General features: G+C 40.5%; 1 protein-coding gene across 2 annotated transcripts in view; it reads left to right on the top strand.

The window, feature by feature from the left end:
- Positions 1–355: 355 nt before the first annotated feature.
- BMP2K (BMP2 inducible kinase) overlaps positions 356–26,226 on the top strand; it is a 50,324-nt gene continuing 24,453 nt past the window's right edge. Inside the window, exons 1-11 of one of the 2 annotated variants that reach the window (XM_031044746.2) lie at positions 356–737; positions 18,090–18,208; positions 19,264–19,369; positions 19,778–19,920; positions 20,206–20,327; positions 21,302–21,383; positions 22,029–22,161; positions 22,644–22,747; positions 23,669–23,748; positions 24,452–24,612; positions 25,664–25,839. In XM_031044746.2, the coding sequence (XP_030900606.1) occupies positions 581–737; positions 18,090–18,208; positions 19,264–19,369; positions 19,778–19,920; positions 20,206–20,327; positions 21,302–21,383; positions 22,029–22,161; positions 22,644–22,747; positions 23,669–23,748; positions 24,452–24,612; positions 25,664–25,839 (1,383 nt within the window). In that variant the 5' untranslated portion in view covers positions 356–580. Of the gene's footprint in view, positions 738–17,682; positions 17,740–18,089; positions 18,209–19,263; positions 19,370–19,777; positions 19,921–20,205; positions 20,328–21,301; positions 21,384–22,028; positions 22,162–22,643; positions 22,748–23,668; positions 23,749–24,451; positions 24,613–25,663; positions 25,840–26,226 lie in introns of those variants that run through there. The other variant, XM_031044747.2, reaches the window with a different exon arrangement.

The raw sequence follows: 26,226 nt of genomic DNA, 5'->3' as shown, positions 1-26,226 counted from the left end.
CCATAGCCACGCTGAACACAGCCTTCGCAGCCGGCGGCTCCCGGCCATTCGACTGCCCGCCTCAGGGCCCTGAGGGAGCGCGCGCTCCACCTCAGCCCAACTGCCTCCCCCCCCCCAGTCCTTGGCTCCCGCTCCACGTGCTCGCCCGGCGCCAACAACCTCACTTCCGGCCGGCGGTGGGTGTGTGTGTGTCTCTGTATGTGTGTGGTGTGAGGGCAGCTGCGGCCGCGCATGCGCTTTGGCGGCGCTCGCTGGCAAGGCGGCTCTGGCCAGCGCCCCGCTCCTCCCCGTGTCCAGGGGCTGTGGTAGGGCTGCGCCCGCCCTCTTCCTCCCTCTCCCTCCTTCTCCTGCTTTCTTCTCCTCCTCCTCCTGTTCGTGCGGCCGCAGCGGGAGCGGGCGCAGGGAGCGGATGAGGAGAACGGGGGCCGCAGCCGGCATGTGAACCGGGGCAGCCCCCACCCCGGCCCCCTTTGGGCAGCGGCCGCCCCTCGCTTCAGACGCGCCGCCTCCCTCCCGCCCGAGCGGCTTCTTCCTTGGCTGCCCCGCGCCCGTCCCGAGGGCCCGGCGGGCCTCCCTCGCCATGAAGAAGTTTTCCCGGATGCCCAAGCCCGAGGGGAGCGGCGGGACAGCGGGTGTGGGCTCCGGCGGAGGCGGCGGCGGGGCGAGCGGGGTCGCCTTAGGCAAGGTGTTGGCCGTCGGGCGCTACCAGGTCACTCCCGAGGAGCTGCTGGCGGAAGGTAACGGGGGAAGGGCAAGAGGGTAAGGGGAGGTCTGGGGCCGTGCGCAGTGTCCCCGGGCCGAGGAAGGGAGCTGTGGGGGCCGAGCTTGGCCGTGGGGCCACGCGGGGGCCGCTGCCCCCTTCCCCTTCCTGGAGAGCCGCTTACCCGTGGTAAGCCGGTTAGGGGTGCTTTGGTGGTTCTTTCTTGTTTCGGCTGGTGCCTGGGGCTCGTTGATGGCTTAGAGTGGAGTGTCCCGGCATATTGTGGCGAGTCAACCGGTCGGAGATGTCCGGGGAGCTGGCGGGTCGTTACCTGGGTCGGATGGAGCAGCTGGGGTCCGGGACAGCGCTCCTGGGTACTGGTGCCTCTGGTGGGGAACAGTAATTCTGTAGTAGGGGTTTGCAGCTAATCTGAGGAAAAAAAAGAAAAAAAAACCCACCAAACAAGCAGAAAACAAACCTCATGGTCCTCCTTGTTAGGAGTGCAGTAGGTTTCCGCCAGGGTCAAGAGTGAAGTTGCAATGCTCGCAACTTCTGCTGTCGAGTATTGCTGGCGTCCTTCCCCCTTGTTGCAGGGTACCTGACAGCTAATTCTTGTCGTTAGCTTGCACTTCATGTCCTTGGACCTCCGTTGAGTCTTAAGAAAGAGTTGTGTGAATTCAGATAGTCGTGTAGCTCGCTGGAATTTGTTAGTTCAGTGACTTTAATAGGCGCTGGTGTGGGCCATCATCAAAACAGCCATGTTTGAGTTTTACTTTGTGTGTATGTGTGGGGAAGCATTCCACCCTTGATATCTCCTAGTCGGTGGCAGCCCATGTTATAATGTGTAAAGTATAACTCATTTCCTAGGTCACTGAGCATAGGGTAGTCCTGCATACTTCGTAGTGAACAGATTCTGTAGCACTACAATACACAGCTTTGGATATTGTGGGTAAAATAGCTTATTTTTACCTTGTTTTATGTCTGTGCATTGCTTAGAGTAGTTTATCCATAAATGTACTTGTAAACTTTCATTGCTTAGGCACATTCCTCAACAAAGATTTAAGATCCAGTTTTAACAAGTGCATGCAGATACTATTACTGTTTAAAATAGAAATGTATGGGTACTACTTAAATTGTTACTGTTATCTGGAAAAGGTTTTAGTAGAATTCTGAACTGGTACTTAATATTTAGATTGCAGTATTTTGTCTTTGGCTTACAGAAATGAGGTCAGGGCTTAGCCAGCTGCATGCCTGCTTGCCTAAAAGATGAGTGGTCTTTGCTGACAGCTTCTTCAGAGTGGTTGTGATCTGACAGAAGGTAATTTCTCTGCAGGGCTGGTAGCAGGATAGAGACTTGTGAAATTATGGAAATAGGCTCCTGATCAAATGCAGGAGGTAACACAAAAGCTATGTAGTGGAAAGGAGAAAAAAATGCTTAATTGAGCATATTATTGTTTTCTTAGAATGTGTTAAGATATACAGATAACTGAGTGGTGGTTTGTCGTTTTTTTGTTTTTTTTTTTTTGTTTTTTTTTCATCTTTCTGTAGCTTGCAGAATCAAATTCATAGCCCAGAAAGGCCTGGGAGCAGGAGGATTATGAATTTTACCCATGAGTGTTGTGCCAGTTGGTTTCCGTACTTTGGAGTATGGAAAACTTGGAAAGTTTTTTTCAGCTTTTATATGGTCTCTTAAATATGAATGCCTCAGACCAGGACTGATAAGAATTGGGGCAGTGTAAATCTGCTGCAGCTTGGGAAAAGTCTTCAAAGATGACTCCAGAGCTGTTGGGTAGGGATGACCTGAAAAGGCCTAAGAGGAATAGAAAAGAGCAAGTAGCAGAGCTGCACGTTTTAAGTGGTTGGAGAGTGAGCGAGCCAGGGGCTGATTCTCTTGGAGCTCTGTGACTGTAGTGTGTGTGGGGAGCTGGCATGTGTCCCATGGGGCTAACGGGAGGGTCATGATGATGAAGGGCTCGTGATGCTTTGGTACTTACAGCTGACCACGGTAGTGCATGAAAGAGGGTTGCTTTTTATCTGGGGATTATTTCTCGACAGTCAGTTTTTCCCTTGACTTAGTGACACCTAATAGTAAGTAATTGCATGGTATTGATGTTATATTAGTTATTTTGGAATGTGTTATATTAACACTTCAGAAATCCTCTGCTTAATACTCTTCCTCTTTGTGGGGCAAGGAGGAACAAACTGTTTCAACCCTAGTCCTTTTGTATAAGGCATTTTTTCCTTCCTTCCTTTTCTGAAACCCAGTTTAACTGAGGGTCTAAGGCTTGTCATGTAGTTCCTATTACTGCAGGAGGCTCATATCAGAGGTTTATGTTGCATCACAAAGAGGTGTTAATGAGTTAATGAATATAATGAACATAAGCCTATTTCAGAATGGATGTAGAATGTTCTCTTAGCAGTGCTGTGGTATTGATAGGCCTTTTTACTAGCTATAAGAATTAGTAGCATTATGTGTCTGTCAGATTCAAATGGTTTAGAGACCCACCTCCCTCCCCTTCAAAAATTTGCCTTAGGAAGTTAGCTCTTGATTTTGCATCTATTTTGCATAATTGTGTATAATGCTGTCTAAAGCAACTGCACCCTTTTGTAGTAAAGCAAGTATAAGGGTTTAAGTGCTGTAGTTAGTAGGCTGTTAGATGGTTTCATCTGTTTTAAATGCATCTCTTCTCTGGTGACTTCTTAACCTTTGTAACCTGATGGTTAGTATGTTGTTGGATGGACGTATTTGTTTTTAAGGTTTGTTTTGCAGAGGTGGAGAAAAAACCCAGTCAGTTTTGGTTAAGGCTTGAAAATGAGTTCCAGTCCATTTGGAGGGCATTGTAGAAGTATGTGGAATAAATGATTGATGCAGGTAGAATTAAGGCCTCCTCTTTGTATCTTGTTGTTGAACAAAAGTATGTGCAATGCATCTGAAGTTCAGAAAATTCAGTCTGATAAAAATATGGAGAATTCTCTCTTGAAAGTTACAGTTAGTGACGGGGAAATCTAGTTATGGCGAGTCTAATATTGGAAAAAAGACTTCCTAGTTCACATTTTGTGATAAATGCCTTATGTGGCTAGCAGGTAAGCATAAACTTAGTGGGCCAGTGCTACTGGGCTTGGAGCCATCTTCAGCAAACTACCGTGAAGGGAGGAGTAGTGTCCTAGGAGCAAGCATGAGGGTGTTTTTTTCATTGTTGATTTGCTTTTTTTGGTCATGTCTTAGGAGTGCTATGGCTGTGGGTGAGCTTTACTGAGTTGGATTTAACAGGATTATCCAATAATTACTGTTTGCTTATAAGTGCTAACCCTAGCTATAAATAAGGAATAGCCTCATGTGCTGTCATAGCACATGTCATAGCAGAAGAAGGTGAAGCTCTTGCCCCCCAGACAGCTTTGTGTCTGGGGAAGGACTAGGTTGGCTGCATTTGGTGGAAGCAGAACTCTCTGGTCATTAAATCTGTGCTGTGATTATATCCACACACACCCCCCACCTCCATTACACCCCCCCCCCCCCCCCCATTTTAAACGTTCCACCAGCAAATACGTTGCTTACAGAAGTGGAGGCAAGATGCTGGAGACCTGAATGGAAAAAACTGGGTAATACCCTATGCAGCTTACTCTCAGAAGTACCCAAATTGGGTTTAAACTAGTGGCAGGTAATGTTGCTGTGCTCAGAAAAGGCAATAAGCTTCTCTTCAGCTTTGATGTGCATCTAAACTTGGTTGGGTTGGAGGGGTTGAACATGATATGTTGCTACTTGGGCTGTAACTTTCTCTGTTGCCTTTGCATGTGTATGTGGTAGGAAGTTGTTTGGTAGTGGTTATACTGTTGGTTTGGGTTTTTTTTGTTTGTTTTATCATTGTGATTGATAAAATGGTGAGTTTGGAGCAGTGTAGTGTTGAGCCTTCTATATGTTGTGTTCTGTCTTAGGAAGGTGTTTTTCTTCGTGGCTTTGCATCTGGGCCTAGAGAGAATAGCAGGGAAGAAGCCATTCAAGTGTTGTTTGCATTTAAGTTAATGAATTCATGTTTGTATAACACATTTGCTTTGTGTGTTTGTGATGGTTAAAGCTCAGTTTTCTGTGAAGAGAGACCTCTTGATAGGACAAATGAAAACCTTGTATCTTCCCTTTATTCTTTCTCCCTTTTAAGTCGTCTCACGACAGTCTTTTGGAGTCATTACTGGCAAACTAATGAAGGAATGAGCTGCTTGCAAGCTCTACTATCGGTGGTGGTACTTGAATTAAGCATGCAGTCTTTGGAAGTACTTGATGGCATTTATTATTCAGTTGTTCTTTTGTTTTCATACTGTTCAGTTGAGGCCTAAGAAAACTACAGCCTTAATGGAGAAGAATCCAGGTCCTGTTTTGTGAGATCCTGTGCTGTTTGTAGGTTGTCATGCTGTTCAGTTTTTAGAGTGCATAATGTTCTTCATGCCCTTCTAGGATGCTTTGGTAAGCTGCACTTCAGTTAACCTTTCATACACTGATTTTTAGGTCTTTAGAATAAACTCTGTTGTGGGGATTTGCAACTCTGGCAGCTGCTATAAATCCTGAAGTGTGCTGCTGTACAGCATACAGTGCTTTATCTCCTATGAAGATGTGGGTCATGGGTTGTGCTTTGCTCTGAAGAAGTGAGCAGAGAGAAGTGCCTTTGTAACGAATGTTAACTTTAGTATCTAAAAGACTTTAAATGTGGTGTGGACCAACTGTGTACCTCTTGAGATTGATTTTACAGTGGGAGAGCTTATTTTTGTGGTAGGTATTATGAGTATAGCCGGTGCACGGTGACTTCTGTCATGATGATGTGGTGTGCCACTGTCCTATATGGTAAGCTGAGATGTTTGTTATTGGCTTTCCTCATTAGTTTTGAGGTTATGTTGCATGTGACTTGCCACTGTTGGTAGTAGCTGCTGTTTTGCTTTCAGTTAAATCTAATTTACTTGTTCGGGTTGATTATGAGCTGGAATGTTATCTGGAAAGATTTAGTTGGGATTGATTATGTTGATAGTTTTTTTCAGAGTGTAACATCACTGAATCTGTGTTCACACGTAACTGTAAATGTCAGGTCTGTTATTATGACTGAAGCAGTTTTGCTTGGATAATACCTGAGTAGCAGAAATGGTCGGTTTGAGTTCAAAAGCTAAAGGGAGAAAAAAAGCAGCGTGAGTACTTGAAACTTTCTGGTTTTCATTTTGTCTAAGAGTATAACGTAATACACATGAAGTTCTGTCCCACTCCCAATGATGGGTATGTCTGCCTTGCTCCCACCTTAAGAGTGGCAGGGTTGACATGCTGAACAGAGTTTTGGTGTCTGGATAATGCAACATCTGGAGCCTGTACTGTAGCATTTGAGATTAATCTTTTGGGCTTCTCAAGCCTAATGAAAGCAGCTAACATCTTGAAACAAGAGTGTTGTGTTTTGTCTGTTAGAAGATGTGGCTGTGGTCTGTGCTGTAAAAAAGAAAGCAGTCCAGGAAGCAGTTTGGGTATTTGCATGTGATCCTGGTCTTGTCAATATGCAGGTAGAAATATCTTCCTGTATAATGTGGTGCACAAAATGAATGCTTTAACTTCAGTTTTGTTATCTAAGTGTACTAGCAACTGCAGTGGTACTTCTGGAGAATAGTCATTCTTGCTGTGTTTTCCAGAGCTGTCATGGGTTTTTTTTCAAAGATGGAGAAATTAACAGGTTAGGAAATGTCTGCAGGCTGACAAAGATGTCTGTTGTACAGGTAAGTCCAATTTCAGCTCTTAGGGACATGTGGCCTAACACTCTTTGATTGTCGAGTTATTAGTCTTGTGTCCCCTTAAGGACTCTTCTTTCTGCTTTGCAGTACACACCAACATGTAATATTACCCCTCTGATAATTGCATGTAATTGCTCTGTTCTTTTTCAAGAACATTATGGATTTAACTTTTGTGTGCCTAGAAGTTGTTAAATACTGAGCATGTACTTTCAAATCTAGTAATTCTGAGCTAGGTTTTTAGGATAGTGGCCAAAAGTTAAATGATTATAAAGAAGCAACTCACTTGTAGCAGTATCTTATGATGCACAAGCTGAAGCCATCTTTCCTGTGCCAACTTTTGACTTAAGTCAGATGTAACAATGACATCTACTTGCATTATTTTCTTAGGGGGCTGTGTTTTGATTAAGTATTCTGATGTTACAATAGTCATAAAAGGTGCTGTATGTGTGCAGATGTGTTTACTATGAAGCTCCTGGACATCCTCAAAGTGTAAGGCAGTGTGTGAAAAGGGAGGATATGTTGGCTTTGTCTGGGCAATACTTTGGCTGGAAAAGAAGTTGCGCAAGGTCTCACTTTGGGGGAGGTTTTCTTTTTTTTTAATTAGATTGGTGTTTTGCATATCAACTTAGAAAAGAAAAACTTTGTAAGCTTGTAAAAGTAGAATTCCTTTTCAGGCAGCTGTTAACTAGAAACTAGTGGTCCTTGGAAGAGGATTTTTATTTCTATGGGCTTACATTCCTTTTGCATCTGGGAAGAATGAGAATGTTATATGTATGCATGTTAACTATGTGAACTTAGACATCTTTCTAGTTGTAGAGGCTAGCTTGTTTTAGCTGTAAACATGTGCAGTGTGCTGTCCGAAGAATGTTTTCTTGCTAAATAGATGTCACATCTGGTTCAGAGGAGAACTGTTGAGGTAATCACATCGTGGTTCTTGTCTCTGGCACTGTTTCGGTTTACGGTGTTCTTTATAAGACTTCATTCTCAAAACTGTTGAATTTCTTAACCTTGGGCTCTATTTATTTTATGCCTCTATAATAGTCTAGATAAGTAGGTTACCAAAGTCCAACAAGTTGCTGTTTGCAAGCAGAGCTGTATTAACTGACACTATGAATGCACTATGCCTGCCAAAATGTGGGGTGTAAGAGTGTCAGAAAACAGGGGGTTCTAGTAAACAGATTTTACTCTGCATTTGGGACTAACCAGGGGCACAGACATGGTTAGTCACTGAACTGTACCTAGATTATTTGAGATGCTCTCCTCTTGATAAGAAATTCAGATTTAAAGGGATCTGTTTTGAAAGGCAGTTTCTCTTGTGTGTTTTTATAGATTTAGCTTAAAAATCACTGGATGAACAGACTTTTCCTGAAATGTTGATGATATTTGCCTATTTCTAATACCTTAAGGTGAAAGTCTATGGGTGATTTGCATATCCCAGTGATGTCTCATCGTCTCTAGTCTGTCCTTGTGCAGTGGTAGAGATGCTATATCCTGGGTGTTGCTGTCCAGCTTAAGCAGTCAGGTGGTGAACATGAAACCCCTGTTCTTTTGAAGGGCTCGGTTCTGTTTTCTCTCTTCATCATTGTCTAGCTGCTGACAAGGAAGGAAGATGAATTCCTCTTCTCCTGCTTCCCTTGTTGTCGTGGGAATGGATTTCAGTCTCTTGAGTGTTGTCTGCTGGTTAAGAAGGTAGGAACCTTTCTGTTCTCCTCTGATTCATGTGTTCCTTGCTCACACTTGTCTAGGTTAGTTACCTTTTACTAGTAGCAAAGGGATGTCTTGGATATGGGTATGTCAGTTGTGAAACTGGGTCTCTGAACAGAAGCAAGGTGGTGGAAAATGCATAGGGAAGATGGTTAACAACTGGAAGCAAGTCTTATTTGAACTAAGGGTCTGTTTTACTTAAGTGTGAATATTTCTTTTGGTTTGAGTAGCGAAAGTCATGCTTTTCTTCAGCAGCATGAACACAGATGTTACAGATTATGGAGTCTGTGTTGTGGGACTGAAAACTAGATAAATTGGTGTGTTCTCCCTGTAAAGGTATGATAGTCTTTTCTTAACCTTGATTCTTGTTGCATCTGCCTTGCCACTTCTGACACAAATGCTAAAAACACCGGAGAAATTATTTTGTAGACTAATATGAGAGAGAGTATCTCTGAACATTCTTTAGTCCGGCTCTTGAAGAGTTGTCAAAGCTGGTATCAATCTGAAGAACAGCATATCCACTTAGGGAGAGTCATTCAGCAGATGGAGAAACTAAGGAAGATGAAGGGATTTGCCCCGAGTCATACAAGTCTGTACAAGAGATGCTGGAAGAGTCTGGAGCATCCTGACTCTGCAATGGTTTCTTCCTCATCGCTTCTGTAATAGGCTATACCTTGACTGCCACATACAAAGAAAGGAATGCTGATATTGCAGGGCTTGAGGAGGTCTTACTTGGAATAATGTATATGTTGGGCTTCCTTCCAAACTTGCACGTTATTTTAATAGATGGATTTTTTTGTATGGTGCCTTGAAACTTTAATGTGCAAGTCTCTAAGAGTTATATACTAATATGTAAGAGTGGTTCAATTCTTGGCTTAATTGTTGTTCTCTTGTGCTGATTCATTTTACTTGTTTTTTTTTTAATGTGTTATTTGCACCATGGTTTGTATCTGTGCATGTTGTCTTTCAGTAACAGTTCTAATGAGATTATTTTAGCGTTAGGTCACATTTATTATAAAACAAAAAATGGTTTTAAAGGTGCGTGATTAATATGACCTTATGTTTTTCCGTAATTTCTGTAGGTTGGAAAGCTGAATATAATTTTTTTTAGCTAAATTGTTGCTGAACAACTGTGGGGTTTTTGGTTAATTACTGAATCACATGCATGCAACTATATGAAAGGAGCATTTCTTTGGAGGGCATGCTGTGGAGGAACAGAACTTGGAGCTAATCTTCATTTAACTGCTAAATATACATGGGCTTCATCTGTGCTCTTTAAGAACTCTGGCAGCACCAAGTGCTCTTTTGGATTGCAGTAGTGTAAACGCAGGAGATGGAGATTTCTTGTAGCACTTTGGTTTTGAACTCTGTGTCTTAGATATGGAGCAAATAAATCGTTAAAGAATGAAAGGTACTTAATTACTGTGCTGGCACACATGTATAGTGACCTGACTTGAATATAGCATGTGTTGCAGGAGTCAAGAATGGGAAGCGTGGATGAAATTTGTCATGTCAGTGTTGGACATGACATCAGTTCTGTTCCATGCGTGATATGGAGGAAAAGAAACTTTTTGAAAAGAAAGAAGTGAAGTAACTGTATCTTTGTGAGCTGCTGTCTCTCCATAGTGCTTGGTAGCATGGCCTATGTCTGTGGAGTCCAGACCTTGGCCTTGAGTTCTGTTTAGATGAGTAATTGCAGGGCACTACCACTTGGCTTTTACTTAATGAGAACTCCTGAAAGCAGTGGGAGGTTTATTTGTTCTCAGAATGAGCTATCCAGAAATTCCTTAGGTGCTCTGAAGATAGAAGAGAAAGCTGATACTGTTACCAGCTGTATTTACTGTTCTAAAAGCAGTATTACCATACAGAAACTCTAAAGCAAACTCATGTGCCATATCTAATTTGGTTTAGTCATGTAGATACATTTAGTCATGTATCTTGAAATTCCTCCAGTCTTGGTTTGAATTTAGTATTACCAGCTTTGTGCTCTCTCGAAATGATTGTCTCCATAAAACAGCTATTATACTTCTTCCTCAGGACTTGCTGCTCAGTGAAGCTGCCCTTGAATTGTATAGCTACATTTGTAAGAGTGAGTTTTACTTAAATGTCTTCTGGCTTTAGGTGTTGGATGGGTCCTAGTGTTTTTATTGTCTGAGACAAAGGCTTCCAAACTAGTCTGTTTAATGAATAACTGTCTTGTTCAGAGTTACTGTTGTTGACTGACTGCCTTCAAACACAGTTGGTGTATCAGAGGTATTAAATGATTTTGATAATCTTGACTCTGATACTTGGAATCTCGTTGCCATTGCAGCATAGTTTATTTAAAACAGTCAAGCTGCTTATACCATTTATAAGTTTCAGTGTCTCTTTGAATCCTCATGTGTCACAGTGTGAAGGTTGAAAGTATTATTACTGAATGATGCTCAAGTGTAAGAGTTGAAAATAATTCAGATAAGTCTTAATATAGGGATGTTTTGTATGTGAATTGAAATATTCAAATGTATTCAACATGTACCAGATAAAGCTGTAAGAACTGCCTGCCCCCCTGCACATGCTGAGGAAATATTATTGCCTAAAATATTTAATTCTGTTTATTGGTATAGGCAGGTTGAATCTCAGTATTTTTCTCTCAATTTATTGGTCTCCCGTTGTTCGTTTGCCAGATTGGTCTGTATCTGCTCCTTTGGTATCCTCAGAATTTTAAAAAGGCAAATACTTGCAGACAGCTAAAGATGAGGTGAAATAATGAAAATTGTTACACTGATTGCTTCAAATAATAATACGATATATTTTTAACAGCTAATTCCAGCCAGTTAATCTGGTTTTGATCATGCTCGTGTATGAAAAACTGTCAATGAGTTCACTGGTGATTACTCCTGGATGCGAAGATGTGAGTCAGGCTCTGTAGACTCTTTGTAGCAGTGGAGAGGGACACGTTTCATCTAGATAATGTGGTGTGTGTGGTGTCTTAGAAATGCAGTAAGGCAGAGACTTGTAGGACATCTGCCTCAGTCTGGAATGCTTGTACATGATGAATTGCTTTGTTCATCTCAGCATGGCCTGGTGACTGTTCTGTTTCTGCTGCCATAGAAGGTGGCACATCTCCAAGGTGCCATGGAACTTGCTGTTTTGGCCAAGCTGGGCACCTCACGCTTTGCCTTGTTTCTGTGCCATGGTGGTTTTGTGGTAGTGAGTGGGCAAGTTATTCCTGTGTGAGGTTATAGATCGGTTTTCTGACTTTCTGTGCTTTGGATTCTTATGCAATTTTAATATTTAAATAGCAATGTAAACTCTAATACTAAAGAAAACTAAAGACAAATTACAGAACAAGAGTTGAAGAAAAAGTTGTGTTAGATCTATTTTGATGGGTGGTAACATTCTATGTGACAGTGGAGTTTACTTCCAGAAAAGCTATGCTGATGCCTATTAGGTATATAATGTACCTATACCCACTGATTTAACCATTCTGTGACTCTTGACACTTGTTGGAGTTAAAATCAAGGTGTGTTTTGGTTGGTTGGTTGATTATTTTTTTTTATTTACTTTTTTAAAATAAATGGTTGTGTGTGTGTGTGTGTGTGTTAAAAATGCTTAGCAAATGCCTTTTAGAGCTAACTTTGTGAATGAAGCCCAGTGGATTGTGACTTGTCAAACTTCACAGAAATTTCTTTCAGTTTCTGTTAGTATAGAAAATGGACCTGTTTAATACTCCAGTTTCTGTTAAAATATGCTTGTGGTAGGCTTGTTCATCTTACATACTTTATCCTTGAGATATCCAACAAGTGTTGCCTGATGGGAGGGAAGAGAGCAGGGGCTTTACAGAAAGTAGGTTTTTCAGAGTTGAGGTAACTTGTCGAAGTCTCAAAGTATATAAGCTTTACTTGACTTAAAGCTGCATAATAAAAATACTAGTATCTGGTTGCATCACTGGTTTCTGTGGGTTTTGGTTAGGATTGCATGCTTTACCGGTTGATCTAATGATTATTAAATGGTTAGAAACATCAAATATTTGTGCATTTGACATCTCTATGCTCTCCCTTGAAATGTAATGGTTTCTCTCTTTCCTAGTGAGAACATCAGATGAATTTTGTTTTTTTCAGTTTGATACCTGGGCATGTCTGGTGCATTGGTGTCACTAAATAAGAAAAATTCTCAAAAATCCATAGCAGACCTTAGTCTGTCCTTCCCAGAGCACAGTAGTAACTTGGAGTGTCTTGGCTTCTCAGAGATGCTGTGGCTGCCTTACCCCTGGAAGTGTTCAGAACCAGATTGGATGGGGCTCAGAGCAACCTGGTCTAGTGGAAGGTGTCCCTGCCCATGGCAGGGGGTTGGAACTGGATGAGCTTTTAAGGTTCCTTCCAACCTAAACCATTCTGTGATTCTCCAGGTAGTCTCAGGTACTTACCTCAAAGCTTTTTGCAGAGTTGGACTGCAGTTGGTGCTATAAGAAATCAAGTGTGAGAAGGCCTATGGGGCTGCAGGCCAATGAGCAGGTAAAGGTGTTCTGTCACGTCCCATTGGTATTACTTTTACAGTGCTGCTTTCAGAACAGATGCTGGTTTGAAAGCAGTCCTTTTTCTTGTCTAAACTAGCCCTGATACTCAGATTGTCACACAGCGGGAATTTGTGTGGGCAGTGGGAAAAGCAACAGTGGTATGTCCCCTTGGAATGCATTGTCTGCATGCTTAAAGTGGAGGAATACTGAAATCCAAAATGCATGTGTGTAGAAATTGATTATTTTAAAATTAGGGAGCTGTTTCTGCTTTTGCCTTTGGGAATCCTGAGCTCTTGAGTTTGCAGGCAACATCTGTCAACTGCTCTTTTAGGTGGAGCTGCGTCTCAACCTTGTGTTTGTGACTTAGCCATGGAATATACAGAAAAGTGTATATAAATTATATACATATACACACACATTCACCATATTAAATGTTTAGTGCATCTTCTTAAGCAGAGGAGTCGCAGGAGTGGGAAGGCAGAGTTGTGGTCAGTGGCTTCCTTGCCCTGTGGAGCTTTTGCCAGAAACTGAGAGCTTGAGCAAAGATTTTTTTCATAAGGCTTGAAAACTGCATTGTAAATTTCGATTGATGTGTAGCTTCTCAGTAGTCAAGTAGAGTTTGGAATCTGATTTAACACTTGCAAATGTGTGAGTTCTGTGTGGTTTTGAAAGGTTTTGCTGTTTAGATACAAAATTTGAAGAACTGAATAGTGTTGTCCAGGCAGAACTAAAGTATTTCTTGTGTAAGCTTTTAGTCTATCACTCCCATAAGTGTGCCTGCAGTACAACATCTGTCTTGATAACAGAAGACAGTGCCTCTGTGGAGGAAGGGCTTCCTCTGTTGCAGGAGGGAGGGAGTTTCTGCTGAGTTGAAGTGCTGTGCAATTATCCTGACAGAATGCCAATGAACATATGGAGTTATGGCAGTGTAGCAGGACACCACGAGGAAAGAAATTGAGCAGCAGGATGGCAGAAGGGGCTGTGTGGCACAATAGTCTATCAGGATCATGGAAGTTCTCCATGAGCTCAGAGAACGTACTGTTTATTGTACACTTTGTGAAGATGGGATCAAAACTGAACTGCAGGAAGTAGCTCTTGGCATAGGTTCATCTGCAACTGTGGCAGGAAGAAGTTTACTCAGAATTCCTGGTGAAATAGCACATCAGTGTGGTACTTAGTGCTTACTGAGAAAGAACCTTTCCCAGTGCTCTCTACGGAAGTGCATGTGAGTGTTAAGAGACTTTTTTGTGAGATCATGCTTTTCTAGTAGAGGAGGATTGCTTTCCCAATTTTCTTCATAACTGTCCTGCTCTTTTGGACACTGGCTTTGGTGTCGTGGCACCTTGTAAAGCTATTGAGGTCAGAGGTTTTATTTTCTTTCCAGCAAAGAGTATGAGCTTAAAGCATTTAATGAGGACTTCCTGCTGTACCCTGTCTGCAGGACTTTGAGAGGGCCTGATCAAACTGCATTTTGCATGGGTTCAATAGTCCGTAAAATGGTTCATCCTTGTGCGTTGGGCTTCCAAATTGTAGTGCTTGGAGGCTATGTGATTTTGGGGGGTGTTGAGCTTGTGAAAGGAGGGTGACTGCCTGTAAGTCAGCCTGATTGTGGGAGATGATTGAGATATCTCAATGACTTCTGGCTCTAGAATTAAGTTAGTAGATGTATGTGAAGTAATCCAGGCATCAACTGGGGTACAGTAAGAGAGCAGAGAAAGTACTTTTAAAGGCAGAGGTTTATTCAGAACACAGATGAGAACACCTGAATTCTTGTTGTACATTAGATGATCTAATGCAAAATGCTTAGTTGTTGAGGAAGTTACGAAATATCAAACTGTCCAGATTGTGCAGGTAGGTAAGAACAATTAGGATCTGTTGCTTCCCACATCTATTTCTTCATTTCAGGTTTCTGAAATGTACAGGAAAACTGCATGTAAGGACCATACCTGAAAATACGCTTTTATGTAATGATCAGCTTTCTAAAAACATTACTTGGGTATGTATTTCTGTCTAAATGGAAACAGATGTTAAAACTCAGCTCTGAGAAGCTTTTATACCTTGCTGACTTTGAGAGTGGTTGTAGTAGCTACTGTTCTTGATTCAGCATTGACAGGTGTGGGTAATGGTTATTGCATATTACTGTACAGCTAAAACCCTTCTGCTAATGAAATTCTATTGTTTGTCTGAGATATGAGAATATAGTCAAGTAGTTCACCAGTTGGAGCAAACTGTAATTAAAAGACTGTAAGAGATTCAGTACCTATGAGTCTCCTGTGGCTGAACTACAGACAGCACCTGAGTCCTACACAGCCTCATTCCGTTCGCTGGGATGGGGAGAGAATCAGAAGGGCAGAAGTGCGAAAACTTGTGGGTTGAGATAAAGACAGTTTAACAGGTAAAGCAAAAGCTGTGCAAGCAAGCAAAGCCGAATACAGAATTAATGTGAATTGGTGTTCAGCCGTCTCCAGTAAAGCAGGGCTCCATCACATGTAACAGTTACCTGGGAAGACAAATGCCATCACACTGAATGTCCTCCACTTCGTTCTTCTGTTCTGAGGTGGAAACAACATCCTCTTAACTCTCTGTGGCAAGGTCTGACAGTAACAGAGCTGAGTCTTTGTTGTGAGGCAGGTAAGTGGATTTTCATTGACCCACAGTTAGCAGCAGCTGTGGGGTGTGCTTGTTCATGTGGGCCAGTAAAGGGTGGCAAAGAGCAGCATGCTGTCATAATGTGAAACAGGCTTCTCTGTACTTCTGCTTTGCATACAAGTCTCTTCAGAGCTGCAGTCAGTCCTGGATTCAGGTCTGGAGTGCTAACTGTGTTAGAGTCCTTAGTCACTTCTGTAGTTTCTCAATTTATATTTGCGTTCTTGAGGACGTGAAACAAAGGAGAAAACATGGCACTGTGGTGCCTGTGCCTGGTAGCCTTGTGTTCTGTTGTCTGGAATACAACCACCTACTCCAAGCATAACATCATCACCTAGATAATCCCTAACATTCGGATGCCAGACAGTGGCTCTTCATCAGGGACTGTAGTGACAGGACAAGGGGTGATGGATTTAAAGTGAAGCAGGGGAAGTTCAGGTTCAGTCTAAAGAAGTTTTTTACTGTGAGGGTGGTGAGGCACTGACACAGGTTGCCCAAAGTGGTAAATGCTCCATCCCTGGCAGTGTTCCAGGCCATGCTGGACAGAGCCTTGGTCTAGTGTGAGGTGTCTCTGGCCGTGGCAGGGGGTTGGAACTAAATGATCTTAAGGTCCTTTCCAACTGAAGGCATTCTATGATTCTGTGAATATGTACAGCACTGATTACTGCAGTGCTTTCAGTGAGAAGTTTAACATAAGAAACAACTGAAAAGGTTGAAAATTTAATTGTTCAGGGTTTTGCTGGATTAAGATTTCCAGAGCAATGGTGACTATTAATTTTCTTGTAAGTATAAATACAGTTGCTAAAGTTTTGTTCGGTTATGCCACTTGACTCTTTGATGAAAGGATTTTTATAGAGGTGATATTTGCAAATGGAAAACTGTTCAAAGTCACGTATCTCCCTCTTGGCAAAATTGGGAATTGGCCTGCTTTTATGGCCCTTGCAGAGTTCAAGTATTGGTTAAGATTGCCATCTAATGGCAAGGAAAGCAGTTGGCTGAGTATTTAGATGTTTTTCACTACTTAACTACTGATTGGTTTTACCCAGTCATGTCTGCTCTGGTTACTTAAAAAATACTAACCAGTTTTCAGGGAAACCTGAAATCCAGCTTTTTCTTCTCCTCCTCCTAGCCCTAGAATTTTAAGGCTATTAAACCAGTTAAAAGACAGGAGGTCATTTTTGTCTTCTCATCATTAGACTTCTGTGCTTTACCCAAGTACTGCTTTACATTTTTGGTCAGGTATTGTTGCTTTAAAAAGTCTCCTCTTAAAGAGAGGTTAGTACAAAAACAATCTGTTAATGAAGACCTTGACATAATTCCCCAGGCTGGTATTAAGGGAGTGTATAAGATCATTTCAGCTCCAGCTGGAGTTTGGCATTAGAGCTTGAGCAACTTAAATGCCTGTGTTCTCTTAATGGTTTGGGGAGGCCCTATACAAACTTGGTTAAGTCTAACAATTCTGCAGAATTTAGGTTGTTGTATTAAAACTGTCAGTAATTCTGTTTTGGAGAGCATAGCATCTCACTTGGCTAAATGAACAATTAAGTTAAAAAACAATGAAATATTTAATCTTCAAGAAAAGTTCCTAATAAAACTTAGCTTCTTCAGTTGTAAATTATGTGCATGTTTGCTCAAGGACATGAGACTTGTGTCAGATTGTACTTAATAAATGCTGTTTGCAGATTGCATCCGGAAACATGAAACATGTGCATTTCACTTGGCTGCTTCATTATGAGGGAAGTTAATCATTTTATTTTACATAATTCTGGCCAGATCATGGCCCTGAGCATTTGCACCATTTGGAAGTTCCCATAGTAATAGTTGGCTTACAGCAGCCATTTAAGAGAAAGTATTGTTTGAAAGTATGGACTCTTCCATAGGGTGGATTTCCTAAACCTGTGGCAAAGATGTGTCTGAGAACTGGAGAAGATAGGAACGGCATCTGGTGGAGGCCTTCAGCATTAGTTAAAGCTAACAGGAGATGGATAAAACTTGAGAGTGGTGTTTTTTCCCTCTAGTTTACCTGTTTGGAAGTACTTTCTGTGTGTAATTCCTGCCTGCATGATTTTTCTGTACTAGTGAAGAGAAAAATAAAAACCTCGTACTTGGGAGGTGGGCTCAAGTACATGGCTCACAGTTGCTGCTGTGCTAAGAAGGCTTTTGATGGGTCTGGTTGGGGGAAAACAATTAACTATATGTTGAAGATGGGTTTGAGTAAAAACCCTGCTTGGGAGTTGTTTGCTTGAACCATCTGTGATTGCAGGGAGGTTCTACCTGTCTTGAGGCTATGCTGAGAAGTTGCATGACTTTTTTGGTGTCTTTCCAGAGTTTCTGTTTTCTTAGTATTTTCATTTCTGTGTTGTAAAATGTAGGTTCAGAGAAATAATATTAACCTCTATCAAGTATTTGGAGATTGCCTTCACTTTGAGGTTTCTGGATGACTGTAAGTGCTTTGGGGTTGATACCTGAATACATAGAGTTCACACTAGGCTTTATAAATTTATTTGAATTTGAAAATGCTTTATAAGGCTTTTGTTCAATGTGCTGACAAAATAGCAAAATTCTTATGTGTTTGTAGTGTGTTTTTTTTTCTCCCTCCCCTCTCCCCCACAATACTTGGCCTGTGTGAAACAGATAGAGGCATCAGATTTTTATAATTTCCAAAGTCCTTGTTACTCCTTGCTCAATGACTGGTGTAGACTTTCTTATTCACTTCTTAGTGTGTAGTGATGTTGGCTAGAGGAATAACAAAAACTTGGGTAACTTCATTTGCTTGTAATTGTTTTTTTCTAGGTGGCTTCTCAACTGTGTTTCTGGTACGTACCCACAGTGGGATACGTTATGCACTAAAACGAATGTATGTTAATAGTGTGCCAGATCTCAACATCTGCAAGAGGGAAATTACAATTATGGTAAGAAGCTCATTATTTGTAACTGGAGAATGTATTAAATGTATACACCAGATCCCTCTTCAATAACAATGGGTTCTAGACCACCTTCTCTTTTGACTTTACAGTCCTGATATTGCACTTTTAGCTTCAGATACTAATGCTGAGTTCAAGGTTAGTGCATGATTAGCTTCTAAAGCAGTTACAAAATTGATGCCACTGTCTATTTGGTCAGTACACCTGGTTCCCAGGAAAAAGAAATTCCTTGCAGTTCTGCAGGCATCACTTAAATTCTCAAGGCCTCTGTGTGCCACGGCTCCATTAACTGTGTAGTGCTCACTAGGCAAGAGAAAAATCTGTTATATTGCCTTCTGCCAGATACTAGTAAGAGTGTTTGTTTTCATCTCCAACTGTTTTTAGCTTACAAATGTTCTAATCATAGCAGTACCTGTGTAGTTACCTGATTGAAGAAGTACTTCTAGGCTTAGCCTCCAGTTACCTTGTGGGCAGGAACTCTGTAATACAGATGGCCACACTTAAATAGTCAGATGTGAAATAAGCATTGTTTAATTCCACATTTAAAATGGCTCTGAAAACTTGTTGGGTTGTTCTTTTTTTCTTTTTTGTTTCCATTGGGGACAGCTTCAGTTGTTTTTGTGTACTAAATTCTAATTCAGACTGCAAAAGTTGTGCATTCTTTTAATAACTGTGAGAAACTTTCTCACTTCATCTTAGGACAGGCAGGAGTAGCTTGCTTCTTGCATGTCGCCTACATACAAGGCTGTAGGTATTGCTACTTGCCAATGATGGCTTAGAATGGAGTAGTTGAGATGTTTTTGCACTGTTCAACAAGAAACACCTAAATGTGCACTTCTGAATAATGATTGTTTGGTGTGCAGCAGTCGCTGGCATTGCCAGTAGTGATGAGCTTATGTTCTAGGTTTGTGATGGTACTTCAGGAGTACTGGATGTAGGGCAGAGGCTAACAGCTAGAAATCATAAAGGGTTGTCTGAAAAGCTGTACTGTCTTTTGTTTGTGCTTTTCCATGCGCAGGTGTAATGTGTATTTTATTTTTCAGAAAGAGTTGTCTGGGCACAAGAATATTGTGAGTTATTTGGACTGTGCTGTTAACACCATAAGTGACAATGTTTGGGAGGTGCTCATTCTAATGGAGTACTGTCGAGGTAAGAGTCAACTCCTTTGTTTTTAGATGCAGGGAAAATGTTTGCATTGACCACCTGGGATTTATATGTAGAATTGTTCCCATAATACAGACCTTGAACGTTTATATCTCAGGGTTGGAATCCAGCTAGTTCTTTGTGTTACACTGTTACTTAGGCACATAGCTGTTGAACACTTAGAAAATGTACCAGTTGGTTTCACATGGCTTTGTAAGTAAGTATGGTTCTTGAGACAGTCATTCTTCTATCTATGATGATACAAGAGTACACATGTGGAACACTGAGTTTATTGAAATACAGTGACTGTGGAAAACTTTGTTGCATCTTATTTATGGACTTTTTGCATATCATTAAGTCATTACTTCTGTGCATGATAGGAGCTAATAACAAAAAATTGCCTTATTTGTTTAGCTGGGCAAGTTGTGAATCAGATGAATCAGCGTCTGCAGACAGGCTTTACTGAGTCAGAAGTAATGAGAATATTTTGTGATACCTGTGAAGCTGTTGCCCGGTTGCATCAGTGCAAAACACCTGTAGTTCACCGGGACTTAAAGGTATGAACCTAATAATAAGGAACATATAGGTTAAAATCAATGGTCTACTTAAAAAGGATAGAGAATATAGGAGGTATTTCACTAAGACTGACTTCTAGTTAAAGAAGCACTTGCCCTTGGTGGAGAGACTAAACTGTAAGACAGCACTTATTGCTAATGCCAAGTCTGTCAATTGATTTTACTGATAACTTCTGTGTTTCTGTGTGAGAACATATAAAACAATTAACTTGGAAATTAATGCTGTGATTTTCATCTGATGTTTCTGTGTGTTAATTTCCTTTAAAGGTGGAGAATATATTGTTAAATGATAGTGGCAACTATGTCCTCTGTGACTTCGGCAGTGCCACTAACAAATATCTTAATCCTCAAAAAGATGGTGTTAATGTGGTTGAAGAAGAAATTAAAAAGTAAGTTCACTTTTAAGTGGTTTATTGTAGGCAGTGATTGTACTGCTGGCAAACTCCATGTGTTCTTCTAATGTGAGTTAAACTTAATTGTTGAATTTGAACTAATGTTGACATAAATAGGGTAAAACTATTTGGTAACAGATCTCTTCCATTTGCTCACAGATGGTTTTTGCAAAACTGAGACTGCAAAGAATAAAACTGTTTAAAAAAAACATGCTGTTCTGAAATGAAGTCGTTCAAAAATATGTTTGGCTACTGACCATTTTAGGAGTTTGGTTTCTTAAATGAATGCTATTTTAATACAGTTAATGGCATAAGAGAAAAAGAACTGATAAAAGTAAGCATCGGAATTGGGTTAATGTAGAATCTTATTTGTAGAGTAAGGTCATTCTCTAAGGCTGAGCATAAAAATATTTTAACTTTTATTAAAAGCATGCATTTGAAAACACTTATAAGTATGGCTTTGCCCCTTCAGGCTCATTACTGCATAAGAATAAATACAGGCTACTTGTTCTCAAGTTAGAGTTTTTTTTGGAGTTTTTTCCAGTTCTGAAAACCACTTTGACTACCACTGTAGTGAGTATTTTGAGATACTAGTTTTCTGAAGTATACACACATGTTTCAGTATGTGGTGGAAAATATTCTTTTAGGATTCCTCCATTACATCTTCTGAATGACTGGCTAGTGCAATATTTAAGTGTAGTCATTCTTGCAGAAATCTGTGTGCTATGGAAATAGCATTAAAAGCAAATTTATGTGACTCAATATTTAGTATTATGTATGCTAATATTATGTTGCTACCCCAGATATTATCTGTGGTGATGAAAATGCTGTTAAGTGACTTGGATTGCAATTCCAGGCACGTATCTGAAAGTTGGATGTGAGTGGTGTGTGTGTGGCAGATGCAGGAAAACACGCTTTCAACTCCAGGGTATGCTGTTCGTCAGTGTCCTCTTTTACTTACTTATTCCTAGGTATACAACACTGTCATACAGAGCTCCTGAAATGATCAATCTTTATGGAGGAAAACCAATTACTACCAAGGCAGATATCTGGGTAAGCAAGAAATTGGGTACTATGAAATATGGAACTAATGAAGAGGGGTGCGTGGAAAGCTAAAAGTGGCATACACTAAATGAAAAACTAATTATTTGAAAGGGAAATATATCATGCAGCTCTACAATACAGAATATAGTAGAGGTATCTTTGGTACTTAGCTCTGCTGTAAATACAGTGAATGCCATGTGTGATGTTTATTTTGGGATAAGTGGGACATGATTTAAAATTTGTTTCCTTTTTGTCCACTCCAGCTACTGTCTGATAGTCACCAGTGGCTTCTTTTGGAAGCCTGTTGGCAGCATGATAGGGAGAGGTGTTTGTATTAGGTAACATGCAGTGAAGTAAATGAACACTAAATTCAGCAGAAATGCTAGTGTTATCGCTGGGTGATATGACAATGTGAATGCAGCTTTGGGGTACGCTCTGATTTTGGTCATTTGTTGTTCAGCATAGGAATTGGTGGGAAAGAAAGCCTTTCTAGCACTACTTTATATATCAGCTTGTCACATCAACAGAGTGTTTAATAATGTGGCCTCTACATAACAGATGTAGCTAGGATGCAGTTTATTTCCTGCTGGTGCTGCTTTATTGTATTTAAGTCTTATTCTCATCCCTTTACAGTGCCTGTATTTGTTTCTACAGGCACTTGGCTGCTTGCTTTACAAACTTTGTTTCTTTTCACTTCCCTTTGGAGAAAGTCAAGTTGCTATTTGTGATGGAAGCTTTACTATTCCAGACAATTCCCGATACTCTCATAGTATACACTGTTTAATAAGTAAGTATCTGGGCAACATGATAATTCTTTTGCTTTCTAAGTCAAATAAAGCACATATTGTTATACGAGATGATGTAGAAGCATAGCCTGATATAGTTAGATATGTGAATCATCTCTTACCTACCTTGAATTCTGTATTAACCCTAGAAAATTCTAGCATCATGAGCTGGTTATAAGTGGTTTTTCTCTGAAGCTATTAATTACTACTTCAGTTTGGCTACCCTTTCTATAACTGAGTGTCAAAATACCAAACAACATACAACTCTAATTGTATTTGACCCTAGAAACTACTGATTTGACAAAAAGTATTAAAAAAACCCCAAACACAACCCAAAAACAAAACCCCTACCCAATATAACAAATTTTTTTTTATGGTAAGCTCATTTGGCAGAGCTGATAAATTTCTTCCTGCTGGTAGCGTGCTGTCTCAACAGGCTTTTTGATGTCCAACAGTGACAATTTGGTCTTGCCAATTTTTGCAGGATATATGCTTGAACCAGATCAAGATCAGAGGCCTGATATCTTTCAGGTATCTTACTTTGCCTTTAAACTTGCCAAAAAGGATTGTCCAGTGTCTAATATTAATGTAAGTAATAATAATTAATTGTAAGTTTTTAATGTCTGTATTTTTAGTGTATTTTGTAGATAGCTTTAAGAAAAGTGATATCAAACCATCTGAGAGATTACATTGATTTCTTCATAAACCTTGTTCCTAGGTATAAATCCAGTTTAAAACATAGAGCACTTCAAGCTGCTGGTGCATACCTGCAATACTAGCTCTCTAAACAAGTAATCTTTTAATTTGGAGGTCCTAGCTTCATAAATTAAATTGATTATGCACAAATACCTTACTTGCTGTCTTAACCATTACTCATCTCTGGTGTCTGCACAAAATACAATCACTGCAGGTCTTGTTGGCAGTTGGAGGTTTAATGTTGTAACTGTAGTGTCAAGAATGTTTGTTCTGGATTGACACCTTTAAAGCATCCTCAGGAATTATGTTAATCCCTTGGAAGGACTACATTGAGCTGGAGGGCGAATGGGATAGGGCCTTAGTCTGGAGTCCTACCCTTACTGTACATGTGAGGCTGAGCTTTGAAAGCCTGAACTTTCCTTCCAAGATGATCTTATTCACAGATCTAATTGTGGAATTTGATGACAGATCACAGCCTCTCTTCTGTGCAATCACAAGAAGACATTTAGCGAAAATGTTTTAATGTTATTCATGGTTGGTAGTGTGTAATTGAAATAGTTGATGAAAATCAGACCAGTCATGGTTTTGTTGTTGTTACGTGACAGATGAGAGAACAGAGGTACTGTTAAATTGCAACACTTCTAATCTACAGCCTTGTGAATTCTGCATGAAGCCTTGTAACATGAAAAATGTGAACCCAAGTGTTCCTTTTCAGTTTGTAATGATTTTTTTCTTTCAGGAGTTTGGGTTTTTTGTTTGGTTTTTTGTTTGTTTGGTTTGTTTTTTTTTTTAATCAAATTTATTTTTCCCAAGAATTCTCCTGTCCCTTCAACTCTCCCTGAACCCATGACAGCTAGTGAGGCAGCTGCTAGAAAAAGCCAAATAAAAGCAAGGTGAGCAGTGAATGTGGCTTCACTTCTTTTTGCTAATATTGTCAAGCAAAAAAAAAGAAAACCTAGAAAAAAATCAGTGGTGAATTATTTTTCTTAAGCAGTTGGACATTTAAAAAATGCCTATACTATAACCTGATAATGGGATTAAACCTCACAAGTAGTTTGGTTTTGAGCATCTTTATTACTCTGGCAGACTGTTACACAGCTCTGAAGTACCTCAGGGAAGATGCACGTATTTGGAGCACTTTATGGGCATTACAACTACTAGAGGCAGTTTTTCTAGCAAAAAGTAGAAATGAGTTGATTTAGCAGATATTTTCTTAACCTAATTTCTTGTGCATATGAACAGTAATCATATCTCTAGTCTTAGGATTGCTGGCTCAGACACTGGCACTAACTTCCACTCAGTGGTGTGAACTGAGGAAAGCTTGTACAGAGAAATTTCGTGTAGTGTCATTGTCCTCTTGGGAATAAGGCTGTTGCACAGCTCTGTCTGAATCATGTTCTCCAGCAGTCATATATCCTGTGGCTGCTGTGGGTGGTGAGTGGGAAGTTGAGGAAGCAAATTTTAAGTTATTAAAATGGAACTCAGAAGTAGAGTAGCACATGATTAAGATGTAATTTAGCTATTAAGAGAAACTATCTATTTTGAAGAAAGTCCTTTTTTACCAAGTCTCTCATATGTGAAAACTTGCCATTTCAGAATAACAGATGCTGTTGGACCAACAGAAACCTCAATTGCACCACGACAAAGACCAAAGGCCAATTCAAGCACTGTCACTTATAGCGTGCTGACCATCCAGAGCTCAGCAACTCCAGTCAAAGGCCAAGTTCCTAGTGAATTTGGTAATTGTGGGCACAAAGGTAATATAACAAAGTCTGAGGGTGGACCAAAATAAATTAAAAAAGCATTTTATTTATTTTCCTTCTTGCCCTAATAGGGATAGCATTTAAAACTCCACTTAATCTGGTATTTTTTTTATCTGCCAAAAAACAACTTTTGTCCTTTCCAAAAGACTAAATGTGCAAGTAGTAAGCTTGACCAGGTGCCACTCAAACCGAATGTAAATGGTTGAGAAGAAAAGATAGGTTTTTCATTGTGCTTAACACTGATTTTGACCTAACTTTTCCACTGTGGACATGAGAAGTCTGTGCTCAGTCTTGGTTTTCAAGTAATTCACGGAAAGTACTGAGCCAATTCAAGTACTGAGTTTTGTAATAAACTGTTTTCATTGTAGTAAGAAAAATACTTTCCTTGTACCTCAAAAAGTCATGAGATACCAACAACATATTGGTGGTGTTTGTAGTCTGAAGCCATGTTGAAACTTCTCTGATGACTGACTGATGCATTTCACATTGCACTGGGAATGCAGTAGAGGGGCAACAGAGGAGTAATTGAGAGAGAATGGGTTAAATGGAGTGAAATGGGTTTTCAGTAAATCCTTTGAGTTTGTCTTTATCTCATTCAGAAAGAGTTTGACTCTGATCAATATTCACTTAAATAGTTGTATCTTAAATACTTTCCCAGTTGCACTTGATGTTATATGTCTATTACGGAACAGGAAGAGTAGCTTAGGCATGGTATTGGGAAGGCATCCAATCAGTGTCCCAGGTGTAAACAACTTCTACTAGACAGTGGAGCATTAGGGATTGAGAAAGTAGAAGGTACAACTTCAGTGTTAGTACAGCTATAGTCTTGAGCCCAGCTTGCTCTGTTGTGACAATAAATGAAGCTTCCCACATCTCTGAAGTGTAAATCGTGCATTGGCAGGCCTGGAAGTATATTGTCAGTCTCAGAAAATACACTGATAAACTGTTTCACCTTGAAGCCTTATATAAAGCAGTTAACTGCCAGTAAGCTCTCTAGCTAAACTTTAGAGATCAGTATGTCAGTAGTGTTGTCTGAATATCCCAGGAACAACGGGACCAGGGAACAGACAAAAAATCCTGCAGTCCCAAGAGACCAACCAGCACCCCTTGCAGCAGAACAGAGTTCTCCAGCAGCTGCAGCAGGGTGACTGGAGGCTGCAGCAACTGCACCATCTGCATCACCAGCACCAACCTATGATTCAGGATGCTTATATTCAGCAGGTACAAGTTGAATCCGTTTGACATGCCTCTAAGAGACACTTCTTATGCCTATTAATAATGCTTTAAATGGTGTGCTAGTTTAATACATCTGCTGTTCCTGCCTATTTTTTTTCCTGCTATGAGAGAGAGCAAGGGATTGTTGCTCCTGACCGTTCTTTTACCTCTGATTTGTCTCTTCATAGGCAATGTACTGCTTATCCTTGGAAGTTGCTTTTGCAGTTTGACCCTGAACCCTAGCTTGCTTTGAATTACCACTGTGGCCCAATTACAGGTTTTGTATCTGCATAAATGTGCTGGAGATACATCTCAGAATGGTTTGGGTTGGAAAGGACCTTAAGATCATCTAGTTCCAACCCCCTGCCATGGGCAGGGATGCCTCACACTAGA

This window comes from Melopsittacus undulatus, chromosome 5, assembly GCF_012275295.1.
Source record: "Melopsittacus undulatus isolate bMelUnd1 chromosome 5, bMelUnd1.mat.Z, whole genome shotgun sequence".
Classification (NCBI taxonomy): Eukaryota; Metazoa; Chordata; class Aves; order Psittaciformes; family Psittaculidae; genus Melopsittacus; species Melopsittacus undulatus.
This window is presented reverse-complemented; position numbering and strand designations above follow the sequence as displayed.